At 43.3% G+C, this 12518-nt stretch overlaps 1 protein-coding gene across 3 annotated transcripts; it reads right to left on the bottom strand.

The window, feature by feature from the left end:
• Window positions 1-597: 597 nt before the first annotated feature.
• hmgcra (3-hydroxy-3-methylglutaryl-CoA reductase a) lies at window positions 598-11936 on the bottom strand. Of its 3 annotated transcripts, none has more exons than XM_044017257.1 (20): window positions 11817-11936; window positions 9715-9886; window positions 9388-9499; window positions 8587-8674; window positions 8426-8510; window positions 8230-8335; window positions 7446-7552; window positions 6938-7051; window positions 6692-6852; window positions 6099-6352; window positions 5837-6003; window positions 4981-5175; window positions 4492-4650; window positions 4229-4386; window positions 4030-4135; window positions 3776-3946; window positions 3484-3624; window positions 3245-3403; window positions 2469-2623; window positions 598-1764 (listed from the first exon to the last, which is right to left on the bottom strand). In XM_044017257.1, the coding sequence occupies exons 2-20, from the start codon at window positions 9877-9879 to the stop codon at window positions 1710-1712; spliced, it is 2658 nt and encodes an 885-aa protein (XP_043873192.1). In that variant the 5' UTR covers window positions 9880-9886; window positions 11817-11936; the 3' UTR covers window positions 598-1709. The 3 variants fall into 3 exon arrangements, with proteins under 3 accessions (XP_043873192.1, XP_043873193.1, XP_043873191.1); XM_044017258.1 differs by having other exon boundaries at window positions 9388-9496; window positions 9715-9891; XM_044017256.1 differs by having other exon boundaries at window positions 9715-9891.
• Window positions 11937-12518: the final 582 nt, after the last annotated feature.

The following is a 12518-nucleotide window of genomic DNA, read 5'->3' on the forward strand; positions in this document are numbered from 1 at the left end:
TTTATTGAGAACATACAGTGAAAAAACAGGACTCACTGTGCATCAAATTACATGTACCATTTCCCTCATTGACTGAAAATGCAGTTGAGATAATGATTTGGTTGATTTTTTATTGATTTATTTATTTATTTTTAATCACAACATGAAAGAGCTTATGGTGTACTGCATGGTTCTAATATGACCCAAAGGTCAGGGGCTTTGACTCTGGCTCATGTCTGGCTAAGTGTGAATGGGCGTGATGTCAGAGGACCACAGTGTTTTATGATGTGCCGTCATGTGATCACACTACGTTAACATAGTTCACACCTGATGTCTCATCACAAAAGCACACGACGATGAACAAAACCACGGTTAATTGACCTCAGTTTTCACCTTTGACCCTTTGTTGCTGCAGTAATGTCTGTGTAAATATTTTTAATGTTGTATTCCCGTGCAGCTGCCTTCGCTGTGGACTCTGATTGGCCTGACTCTTCACAGATGCAGATGGATGACGTCATCGCGTCTTAACATGCGTCATGTGAACAATGACTGCAGTGCTTTGAATGGTCATCAAGACTATAACACACAACTACACAAACATAAACAATAATAAAAGTATTCTGATTCGGATGAAACCATTTACTGTATTAACAGCACAGGCATTAAGTCATCTTCTTTTCAAACACACACATCCATCCTTGCAGCCAGGCAACGGTTGTTATCTGTCCATGTCCTTGTGATTAGACCAAAACTTAAAGGGCCAATATGCAATATTCTACCTCACATGATCTCAATAAACAAGTATTACACGTGCAAATATGTAGCAGAGGACTAATGTGCGTCATGCTCTTCCTCTGTGATGTCATCAGGCCCCGCTCCGTCTGTCGCAGTCCTGTAAACCCATGGTTCTCAAGCTGTGGTAAGCTTCCTCTGGTGGTACGAGGAGGATGATGAGAGAGCAAATGATCTTATGGGGAATAAATAAATCTTCAGCTCCTGTGAAAAGTCTGCAGCTGACTTTGCTCGGCCTGTATTTTAACGTTGGCGATACTTTGAGAGCTGGGTGTTCTCAGGTGGTTCAGACGACGTGTGTGTTGTGAGCACACAGCGAGTCATGAGTAGACGTGTGATGAACTCGATGCGCAGATTATACTGCACGTCTGTTTTCATTGGTGAGCAGTTACAATAGGCCTCACAGCTGCTTTTGTTTGGGTCTGACGGTGAGTGGTGGTCAAGTATCGCATATTGGACCTTTACTGTGGCTCTGCAGGACTGCTTGGCCACTCTAACACCGTGGTCCTCACAGCTCCGCTCATCCGTTTTCATGCCAAACAAAAGACATTTAACAATGAGAACCCTCTGTTGGATTGTTTGTGTTGTGTGTAGCATGTGTTTGTGTTTACAGAAATCCATTTTGTGACAGAAAATTAAAGAAGCCAGTATCTAACTCATCCTGCAACAACTAGCTGAGTAAAACACAACCAGATACGCAAATGAATTTATGCCCACAGAATACACTGATTAGCTTGCATGGCCCCTTTTTATATCCAGCATAGAGATTTGTCACAAAAATGCTCCTTAGAGCACAATATGTCACTCAGAAGACCTATGAGGTCTGTTTTTCAGTGATGAATGATTGGTCACTTTTGAAATTGTACATATTTGACTGGATTTACTGCTCCGTCCATTGTTGTGGACACGCTGAAGAAAGCCAAGCTGAACGAAGGCACTCAGGAGGCTTTTCTGCTGCATGTTCCTGGAGTTTCCTGTAGATTCACCTTTGACCTGCAGACAAAACGGTCAGAACATGAGAAATGCTCTCTCTTTGTTGCTGAATAAACCACAACAGCAGAATCAGCAGTCAGAAGCTTTTGTGTGCTTATAGTGATTGTCCTACGGTTTTATCTTTAGGGTTCTCTGCAGGTTGAAGAACATGTAACTTCATTATTTGCCAGTGTGATCTGAATGAGTTTTGCTTTTTTGGACATAGATTCAGTCGGTTTTTCATGAGTCCATTACAGATTGGGTCTTAAACTACAGACCATCCTTATGAGGGTTTGCCTAATGAAGTGGTTTCTAACTTAGTGTGATGTCATACGAAGACAATGAACAACAACACTGAATGTGACACAACAGACAACAACGAAGGACATTCAGCAGTTGTGAAGCTTTGTCTGAGAACAGACTGCAGGGCGGTGAAAGGAACACCAGATGATTTTGTGGTTGAGCCGGTCTAGCTCCACCCAGACCACATCATACCATATCATACCATTTGACTCTGGTACACCAAGGGAAGGGTGCCAAAGAATGGAACGGTTGGCACTGGTTATTTTGGCTCTATTCCTAATGGACAAGCAAAAATATACGTACTGTATTCTACCAAACTGAAGTGTTTATTGTCCATTTGATGGAAACATCCGCTGAACTTTTTCACTCTTAAGCGATCATGACTTACAGGTGCCTGAGCGTTTGGGCTTCTTTGCTCTTACCTGTTGTGTGTCATGTGACTCTTGACCAGGTGTCCAGCAGCCAGAGCAGCCATGAGCGAGAGCTCTCCAGCCAACACGGTGGCACACACAACCCTGGCCAGCTGCCGCGCATTCTCCCCGGGAGAGTCATGACACGCCCCCAGCACGCCCAGCATCTACACACACACACACACACACACACACAGGATGAGCATGGATTGTTGCACTACATTGGCCTATTTCTATCTTGGTATTGACAAAATTAGGGACCAATTTGTGCATTCTGCCACCTAGTGGAGCCACCATGAGTTTGCCACAGTATTCATTATATAATGTGTGTGCAAACATTTACCTACACCTTATTCTTGTTTACATAAGTATTATTTTATTAATATTATTATATAGTAATTGTTTGATATTTTTTTTGTCCATTTTATTCATGTTTATTCATGTTATTCATTAATTTCTTTGTGTTATGTTGTGTGTGATGTCTAAACTAGTGGACCTTGAATTTCCCCTTGGGGATCAATAAAGTTTTTTGAATTGAATTGAATGTAGAAAAAACTGAACCCTTCAAACGGTGGCACTTGCAGGTGAAAATATAGGTGCACCAGTTAGTCTGGAGCCCTGGTTTATATTAAAGGTTAGACTTTCAAGTTTTAGGTTAAGGTTTATTCATCCAGGAAATATCCATTGAGATTAATAATCTCTTTTCCAAAGATGGACCACATGGTAATCTGGCTGGTGTCCCCACATGTCTGTTGTGTGTTTGTGTGTGTGTGTGTGTGTGTACCTACCTGCAGGCAAGCCTGCTGGGGGGGCAGGTTGGTGCCTCCTCCTACAGTGCCAAGCTCTATGGAAGGCATGGTGCAGCAGATGTACAGGTCCTCCCGTGTCGGCCCTGACGCCTCCATTAAGGTGATGCAGTTACTGCTGCCTACTGACTGAGCAGGGTCCTGGAGGACACACACACACACACACATAAGAAAAAAACAGAAGCTAACTGATGCACAACATGTCCATGGAACTAGTTGACCTGTCCACAGGCGATGTAGATGGCAGCGACCAGGTTGGCTGCGTGAGCGTTATATCCACCGATGCTTCCCGCCATGGCCGAGCCCACCAGGTTCTTACTGATGTTCACCTCCACCATCGCTTCTGTGGTCGTTTTCAGAACCTGACGGAGAGGGACAAGCGTGAGTTTGCTGATTCAAGAACGAGTCTGTGATGTGCACTGTCCTGTCTGCTCGCTCATGAAAACAGCAGAGTCTTAATTACAGTACAGTGAGTGCTACACACAGATCAGCAGTGAGCAGCTTCTTGAGTACCTCTCTGACGACTTTAGCAGGGATGGTTGCTTCACAGACGGCAGACTTTCCTCTGCCTTCGATCCAGTTGATGGCAGCAGGTTTCTTGTCGGTGCAGTAGTTCCCACTGATTGCCACCACCTGCAGCTCTGGGAAGTGCTGCTGCAGTTTGCTCAGAGCCTGCTCTGTTCCCTAGAGGTGAGAATGTAAACATGTTCACACATCATTCACTGTGACGACATGGCGTTCAAAGAGGCAGTAACTCAAACAGTTACCTTGGAGATCATGTTCATCCCCATAGCATCTCCAGTCTTGGAATGAAATCGAATGTATAGATTTCTGCCAGCCACACAAACCAGGAGCTTCTGAAGCCGAGCAAACCTGCCGACACCAAGCACAAACAAACAACACTTAGGCGTTCAGCAGCAGACACTGAGCACACACTTTGAGTTTCAGCGATGTCTCCTGCCGTACCTGCTGGTGCTGTCAAACACCTCCTTTACCGCCTGGAACCCGTCTGCGCTCTCCAGCCACTCCTTTACCTCGGCGGCCTGGCATGCGGACGGCATCCTCGCCACAGGCCCTCGAGTCATGCTGTCAGCCAGGATACGGCTGTTGGCTCCGCCTCCAAGCTAAAACACACAGGCAGGGGCCACATCATCCATACAGAGTTACCGCAGCAACAGACACAATGTCATTCTCAGTTTTTGTGATTTGTGTTTGTCTGTCACACTCACAGCAATTGCGCGACAGCCGCGGTTGGTGCTGGCAACCAAGCAGCCCTCTGTAGTTGCCATGGGAACCTGGAACTGCTTCCCATCCAGATGCAGTGGTCCGGCCACGCCCACTGGTACAGGCATGTAGCCAATCACGTTCTCACAGCAAGTACCCATAACCTGGAAATCAGAAAAGTTTAGCTCAAGACGAAGCATGGAGAAATCTATACGTTTGATTTCACTACAATTCATTTGTTTTTCCAAGACTTTTCCCAAAATTTTGACTGTCAATAGATGTGATTAGTTGGCTGTAGTTCACTGAGATCGAACAGTTGTGGCTGGTCTTGTGTGTGTTTGTGTGTCTTAGTGTCATTGTGGCTCCTCACTACTTGAAAGGGCTTCTTGAGGGTTAACACCTGGTTTTAAGTTTAAATTAAAGGTTGAGTAAGTTTAGGGTAAGGGTTTAGGGAACACGTTGCATCCATGAGTGTCCTGTGTGCGTGTCTTCACCTTGGAGTAGTCGTAGTCTGTGTACGGCAGGGTGGAGAGAGCAGTGGGAGAGGGAAGCTTTGCGGATATCATCTGTCTTCGTATGGCCACTCCCCTCTCCGGCTTCTCCATCATGGCCTCCAGTTTGTAGGCGGGGATGTGTTTGGAGTTCACCAGCAGCATCACCTCAGCGTCACTCAGGAAACGAGGCCCGAGCTGCAGCAGACACAGACATAAGCGTGTTCATGGAAAACTCCATCAACTCCATCAACGGCTATGCAAATAAACGGCATGGCATTGCTAGAGAACTTTTGTAACAAGTGTAACAAACGTCAACAAGAAGAGGAAACACGTGGAGTCAAAATCTAGTGATGATTAATTAAGTAATTTAGTAATTGATGTAAGAGCAGCATTTACATAGACTGGTGAAAAAGAGTGTGTGCTTAATTAATGGTTCACTGACACTAATGAGTTTCTCTGAAATTTGATATTAATAACACATTTTCAATATTAGGTCATAAAATTTGACCACAAAAACGTTGAAGTTCAACAGCTCTACTCATCAAAAAATAAATCTCTTTAGAAATCAAGGATTATTATCCACAATTATCACTAAAAAGCAGGAAAATGTGTGAAGAGCTGAAGAGCAGCTGTTATTATGGTGGGAGTGGAACGACACGTCTTTTCTTCTGGCGTCATGCTCTAATTAGTTCAACCTCAGGGAGACACCAAAGTGACTAATCTCATTAGAGTCGAGTTAAAGCACACAACAAGCTCAAGTGTCACTGGTGACTGATGACAGACAGTTTAGGACCAAAGAGACAGGACGTGTGTAGTGTCTGTCTGCAGTCAAAGAGACATGTCATGGCTGTTTTACCTCAGGATTTCTGAGGATGTCCACACATTGCTCGAGGCCTCTGGGCTCTGGTGGGAGGATCGTCTCCGCAGCTTCACACTTGAGCTCCTCCTCATCACCCCCCACAATGAATTTGCTCTTTGGCTCGGGATCAGTGGCTGAGGGTGACAGGGGCCGGATAACCTCATCTACGGAAACAAGGTTGAGTTAGACATCACTGTTCACCTACTACAATAATCCCCACAGAGTCAGCGCGCACACACACACACACACACACACACACCTTTCTCTGTCTTGTTGACAGTTGGTGGGACAGCAGCGATGTGAGCGGGTTGGAGGCATGGAGCAGCTGCCGGCTCCTGCCTGTAGCAGGTTTCAGCGGGCCGCCTCTGGGTCAGGGCCGGGGGAGACATGGTGACGGGGTTCTTCAGAGACAGGGTGGACTCTATCTCGACCTGCTCGAAGAAGATGTACTTGATCGCGAGCAGCAGAGCCAGAGCCAGACAGATCACCTGCTCTACGTCCATCGTTATCATCCTGCACAACATGAACCATGACTCATTTCAGAGGCTGACACTAGCTTTAGATGCCAGATGTTTCTCCTGCAGCACATTTTCATGATCTCCTTATGACATGAGTAAAATCTGAGATGGAAGTCCAATTGTAAAACGGTATGACAGTTCCAGGACCTTAGACCATTAAAGGTCCAGTGTGTAACATTTCAGGGGATTTATTGGCAGAAATTGAATAGACTACTCACATGTGATTAAAAATAAAATGAATAGCCTTAGAGTACCCTCACGATCTTTGGAGATCGTGAGGGTAACTGTCGCGTGCAAACAGGCTGCAGAAAAACAAGCATCTCAGCAGCCTCACCTGGTGACGTAGAAGTGCCAAAGTGGTTTTTCTGGCTCGATTCTCCTGGGTGAGAACTGGTCCAGCTCCATGCCAACCTGAGGGATTCCCACTGTGGAGTTCATGGACAGGGGCTCGGCGATCCATCGGCTGTGGGCATGGACCATCACCAGGCCCAGAGACTGGAGAGAGAGAGAGAGAGAGAGACACACACTGTTCATAAGAAAACTAAGAAACTAAACAAAAACATGCACGGTCCACGGTTACCATGATCATTTTGACTCTCTGCGTGACAGGGTTGGGTTTGTTGTCCTCCTCCATGACTCCAGAGAAGTGACTCAGCTGCCAGATAGGATGGCCCTCCTGACTCTCACGGGACAGCTAGCAGAGCAAAAACACCTCGGTCAATAAGAACAAATCCTTCAAATGTAGGAAAATGCCAAATAAAACCATGCAATGCACGTTACACATGTAGTAACTTCTCTGGATTTACTATCTATTTGCTACAGAGTGGATTTTAAATATCTAAAGATAGGACGAATCTAGGAAAAACAACATACATCCCACCTCCTCCCACTGGCCCTCTTGTCAAAGCCAATATTACTTGCATATTACTTAAATATTACTTCTAAAACACTGGCAGAAATAGGCTGAAGTGGATCTGTGAATTCTGACTGCACGTCCAGCTAACCTCTGACTAAAACTAAGACCAAAGACTGCGTGAGCACGATCCATCTGAAGGCCCGACAAACATACGACCAGGCTGAACTCTTACCTCCAGCACCAGTGAGACACACGCTGGGAAGAAAGTCATGAACACAAAGTAGTTGGCCAAGACAGACATGCAGCCGAAGCAGCACATGATTTCCAACTGCCGCACGCCTGAAAGACACAAGAAAGACATTCAGAGCTGCACAAGAACAACTCATCTGACCACTGCTCAATAAATGAGCAAATCAGAAAGGTAGTCTAACCCTGAGTTTGCATGAGCGTATAATGAGGGTTTAACAAGGTCTGCCATCTTGGAGGAGGAGAGAGTTGTAAAAAAGAGCATTTCAATCCTTTATGATATGCAGAGGCCATCGATGCAGCCAGTTCGTAAGCCAGTGAAACTGCTTATCGCAATCTGCAGTCACTCAACCTGAAGCTGACGCCACTGACTTTCAAAAAAATGGAAGTGGGCTGAGAGCTGGAGAGAGGAGGAGGGAGGGAGAGCGGGGAGCAGGGGAGGAGTCAGAGACAACGAGCCTCACACCGGTCGGACAAGAGAGAAATGAAAGTATGTGCCAGTGATGCAAGGACTCAAAAAGCCAAGGGCCAAACCGGGTTCGGTTACTCTTTAACTGTCTACATACAGTGGGAGATTACACAAAGTTACTTGTCTTTCATATAATCAAGGTCAGGTTATCATCTGCTGAGGAATGTGGTCGAGAGTTTGCAACATTCCTACTTTTTCTTTATCTTTAACATGTCCTTGACTTCCTTTTTTTGATTTTTGATTTCCAGTATGTTTGTGTGAGTTTGTCTTTAGCACTTCTGAAAGCATCGTGATCACGTACCTGACATGGTTCCCACGCCGATCACTAAGCACTCCACCAGGGCGTCTAGAGTGAAGGTCGGTCCCAGTACTGCCATACCACGAGCGATGTTGTCTCTCACTTCATCCTGAAAAACGTTGGGAGTGAAATATGTCAAAGAATCCTCTTCAAAATGACGTGGAATATTTTTACATGACAACTGAATATGTCTTCATACCTGACAACTGGAACTCAAGGCGAACTTGGCAAGAGAACACGCTTTGGACAGGTCGATGAGAAGCAGGAAAAAAGGCAAAGCCTCACTGCAGGACATGAGAGAGCAATCAGCTGGAGCATTTTAACAGACATGTGAAGAAAGTTCGCAAAATGTGTCCTTACTTAAGGCCTGTGAGCTCTTTGTCGAGGAAGTGGATGACGACTGTGCTAAATACGAAGCTGGAGAATATGGTGAAAAGACCAGCGATGCCTGCAAGAGAGCGGATGAAGAGCTTTTTAATCAAATGTAGCTCGTTAGGTCAAAATAGATGATGCACTGGATCAAAATCACTGGATCAGATTTCAGAAAGAGAAAAATGCAAAATCTGACACAGTCCAAAAATGTTCTTGTGAATGTGCAATCACAGAGGGGCGGGGCATTGCAGAAAGTCAGTGAGGAAGTTGGACTTCCTGGTCAATTCTGAAAATATCGGTCACTAGGATCAGTTGGTCGCACTGTTGTTGACTATTTTCATAATCGATTAATCTGCCAATTATTTTCTCGATTAATCGACATAAAATGTCAGAAAAACTTGTTGAAAAAAAATGTTGATCGGTGTTCGTCAAACCTGGAAATGATGATGTTCTCAAATGTCTTGTTTTGTCCACAAACCAAAATGATTCACTTTTAATGATTTCTTTGTTCTCCAGAGCAAAGAAATGAAGAAAATACTCACATTTAAGAAGCTTCAACAATCGGAAAAATAAAGCTTTGAACCGATTCATTGATTATCAAAATAGTTGTCGATTCATTGTTTCAGCTCTAGTTAGTTAGTTAATTAAGTATTAAGTAAACACAAATTATCTTGAAGCCACAGTTGCACGAGTATTGGGAAATCAATTTTGACTTTGCGTTAGCATCATAGCATCACGGTCTCCTATGATAACTGATAAAAAGACGTCACGTGCCCGTCAGTAATTTACCTAAAATATATTTGGATCCAAGTTGTCTCAGGTTCTGGAACTGGAAGTAAATGTAGACGATGGCGATGCAACGGGTGATTGTCAGGATGATGATGTCACTGCTTAGAATCTGCTGTAAAAAGAGAAATCGGATTAATGACAAATGAGGCAGAAATGGTGTTGTAGCCCTCAAAAAAGGTCTCGGTATCAAGACCACTTGAGACTTCTTCTGTCTCAGTCTTGGCCATTTTAAGTCAAGACCACATCTAAATAATATGCTGTCAAATCATTATTGTGAGTATAACATAAGTAGTTCAAATGTTTTATCACTACTCCACTGCTACTCACCTCCTCTGTTTTGGGGCAGTCAAAGTTCCAGCCGCAGATCTGGTCATTGCCAGTAAACATGTTCATGGACATCATGCAGATAGTGAGGGTGACGGTGCCCACTATCACCTCCCAGGGGTGGGAGGCCACCAGGAGGCCATGCATACGGAAGAGGCGGGTCAGCATGGTGAAACTAAGCTGCCAAATAACACAAGCAGCGTCAAATAAGCAGGGAGAGGCTGAAGGTAACTGTGCAGCTTCACAGCATTTTGTTAGCTAATCGCACTCATACATGAATTCATTTTTCTGTTGCTTAAAACCTTATTTTATGTTACAGCAGCGTGAGTAAAGCTTAGACTTACTCAAGCTTCTACCATTTCTTCCATGTCATTCACAAGGACACACAAACAAACCGACATCAGACACATCTGTACACTAATTCCTACTCCACATGTAGCGAGGTACTAAAACAGATCATTTCTGTTGTCATTTTGTAAAAAAACCTTCATCCACACAGTTAAATCAGTGACTGCATTTATAAAAACAAATATTTCTACTTCAATGATTGCCTAATTTGTGGTTGTCATGGGATGGCAGCAGCAGCATCAATCATTTAGTTTGTGGACTTCATGTGTGTTTGCAGAAGTGATGAAATTGAAGAGGTTTCTTGAATGCACCTTCAATACACTGTAGATTCTGCAGCGTACTGAGCATAGAGGGGGTAGATCCCGTTAGCTCAGCATGCTATGAACCACACGTTACTTTCACTCACTCACTCACATAATTCTAATGGCATGTTTGCTAGAAAAGCCCATCCCTAGTTAGCAGCAAACACAAAGCAAACAGTAACACTGTAGATTTACACACGTTATATTATCACAATATTCGACAAGGTTATTGCGTATTGCATGTTTTCCTAATATTGTGCAAGTTTATTAAGATTCATTTTGAACATATTTTAACAAACAGCCATTACAATTATTAACACCTGATTTTTGCCTCTTTGCCTTTTTTTTCTGGAGAAATTACAACAATTTTGAAATGTAAAGTGTTAATTTCCCAGAGGGAACTTCCCAAAGGGATTAATAAAGTCATCTGTCTGTCTAAATCCTCCATTTGTAACAATTCTTTTATTTTGTTTCTTTGATGTTTGAAAGCCTCTGTTGCCTAAGTAACACAAGAGGCAGCAGACTTCCTGTTCCCTGTGATACATGCCACCTCAGTTGGAGTTTTTTTTTTGTAATATTGTTAGTAACATTAGTTAATGTTTTCTCTATATCTGCAGGAAACCCCTTAGAAAATACATTTGGACAAATGTCAAACAAACAAACTCACATTTAAGAATCTAAAATAAAAACTCCCAGTTCTTTGTGTCTTCCCAAAATGTAAGATAAGGACATTTCCATGTATTTTTGGGCCATTTGGGTCAGTTAAAAGCAGGATTTTAAAAGTATCACAATAACATAATTATTTTCAGTTTCAATTCAGTTAATTGTTTAGTTTGATCCTATGTTTGGCCAACATCCCCTATATATATTTGTATATATATATATATATATATATATATATAAAATATAGACAGTGTGTAAAATAAATATTAACTACATAAAATACGTCAGCAAAATCCTGAACTTGGTCAGATAAACTTTTATAAAGCAATTTGCAGTATTTATGAAGTACCTGAGAACAATAAACTTAGATAAGAAACGTACAGTTAGTAATGAATGAACTACTAGCAAAAAAAAATTGTTTTGATTCAATTAAATTCGTAGTTAATTAGCACTTCATTACTAGCTTAATACATTCACCACTTTCATGCGACCACACAAACATAATCCGCCTTTGATTAAAATCATTGAATTTGTGACGTGTTGAGAACAAAATACATACTTCTCTACTACAATACTAGTATAAGTCAGTCTACACAACCACTACACCAACATTTCTACCAGAAAGCCCACTTTTATCGGGAGACGGAGCGGTTCACCGGGCTGTTACCGTCGCCCGTGCCGTGTAACAGCAGCTTTAATGCGGCTTTAGTCGCCGCTCTGCTTACGCTCTATTTCTGTGTTTGCGCCGCGAACTTCACATTTAAGCGTCACATGAATGTGAGAGAAACTTACCGTGAGAGGAGCGGGACAGAGCGGCGGAGGGTGAGGCGAGAGTGAGGGCTGGAGGAGCCGTGAGGAGGAGAAGAGAAGCTCGGGGCTCACTCCGCTCAAGGTGGACCAACGATGGAACCATGGCACGCTACTGCATCATGCCACACTCCAGCCAATCACGTCAGCCACCTGCTTCACGAGCGCTTTAGACACGCCCCGTTTCCTAGGCGACGACAGCAACGGGGGCAGGGCCAGAGATCTCACCACCAGCAGCAGCAGCAGCAGCAGCGAAAGCGTCTGTCTGTCCATCTATCTGTCTGTCTGTCTGTCTGTCTGTCCTCGACTTTAACACTGTACTATAGATATGTGACACTTATATTAAATAACAGATAATTCACTTTATAATAGAACAAATCAAAGTTTTCAATATCGTATGTTTATTGTGTAACTGACACACACACACACACGTTTGTGCAGCTGTTCTTGTCAGGACACTGTATTGACTTTCATTCATTTAAACAGCCTTAACTAAGTGTTATTCATAACCAGTTAATGCCTTACCTTAACCTAACCACCATTAGGTTGTTGGATTTCATACACACCATTGTTTTAGCTTGTTACTGGTAATTAAAGCTTAAAGTAAGTAAGTCATATCATTTTTTTTAAAACTATTATTAAAACCAGAATTATTTTTTTCTTTTTAGGCAAAAAAATAAGAACCAC

Source organism: Solea senegalensis, unplaced genomic scaffold (assembly GCF_019176455.1).
Source record: "Solea senegalensis isolate Sse05_10M unplaced genomic scaffold, IFAPA_SoseM_1 scf7180000015222, whole genome shotgun sequence".
Taxonomy (NCBI): domain Eukaryota; kingdom Metazoa; phylum Chordata; class Actinopteri; order Pleuronectiformes; family Soleidae; genus Solea; species Solea senegalensis.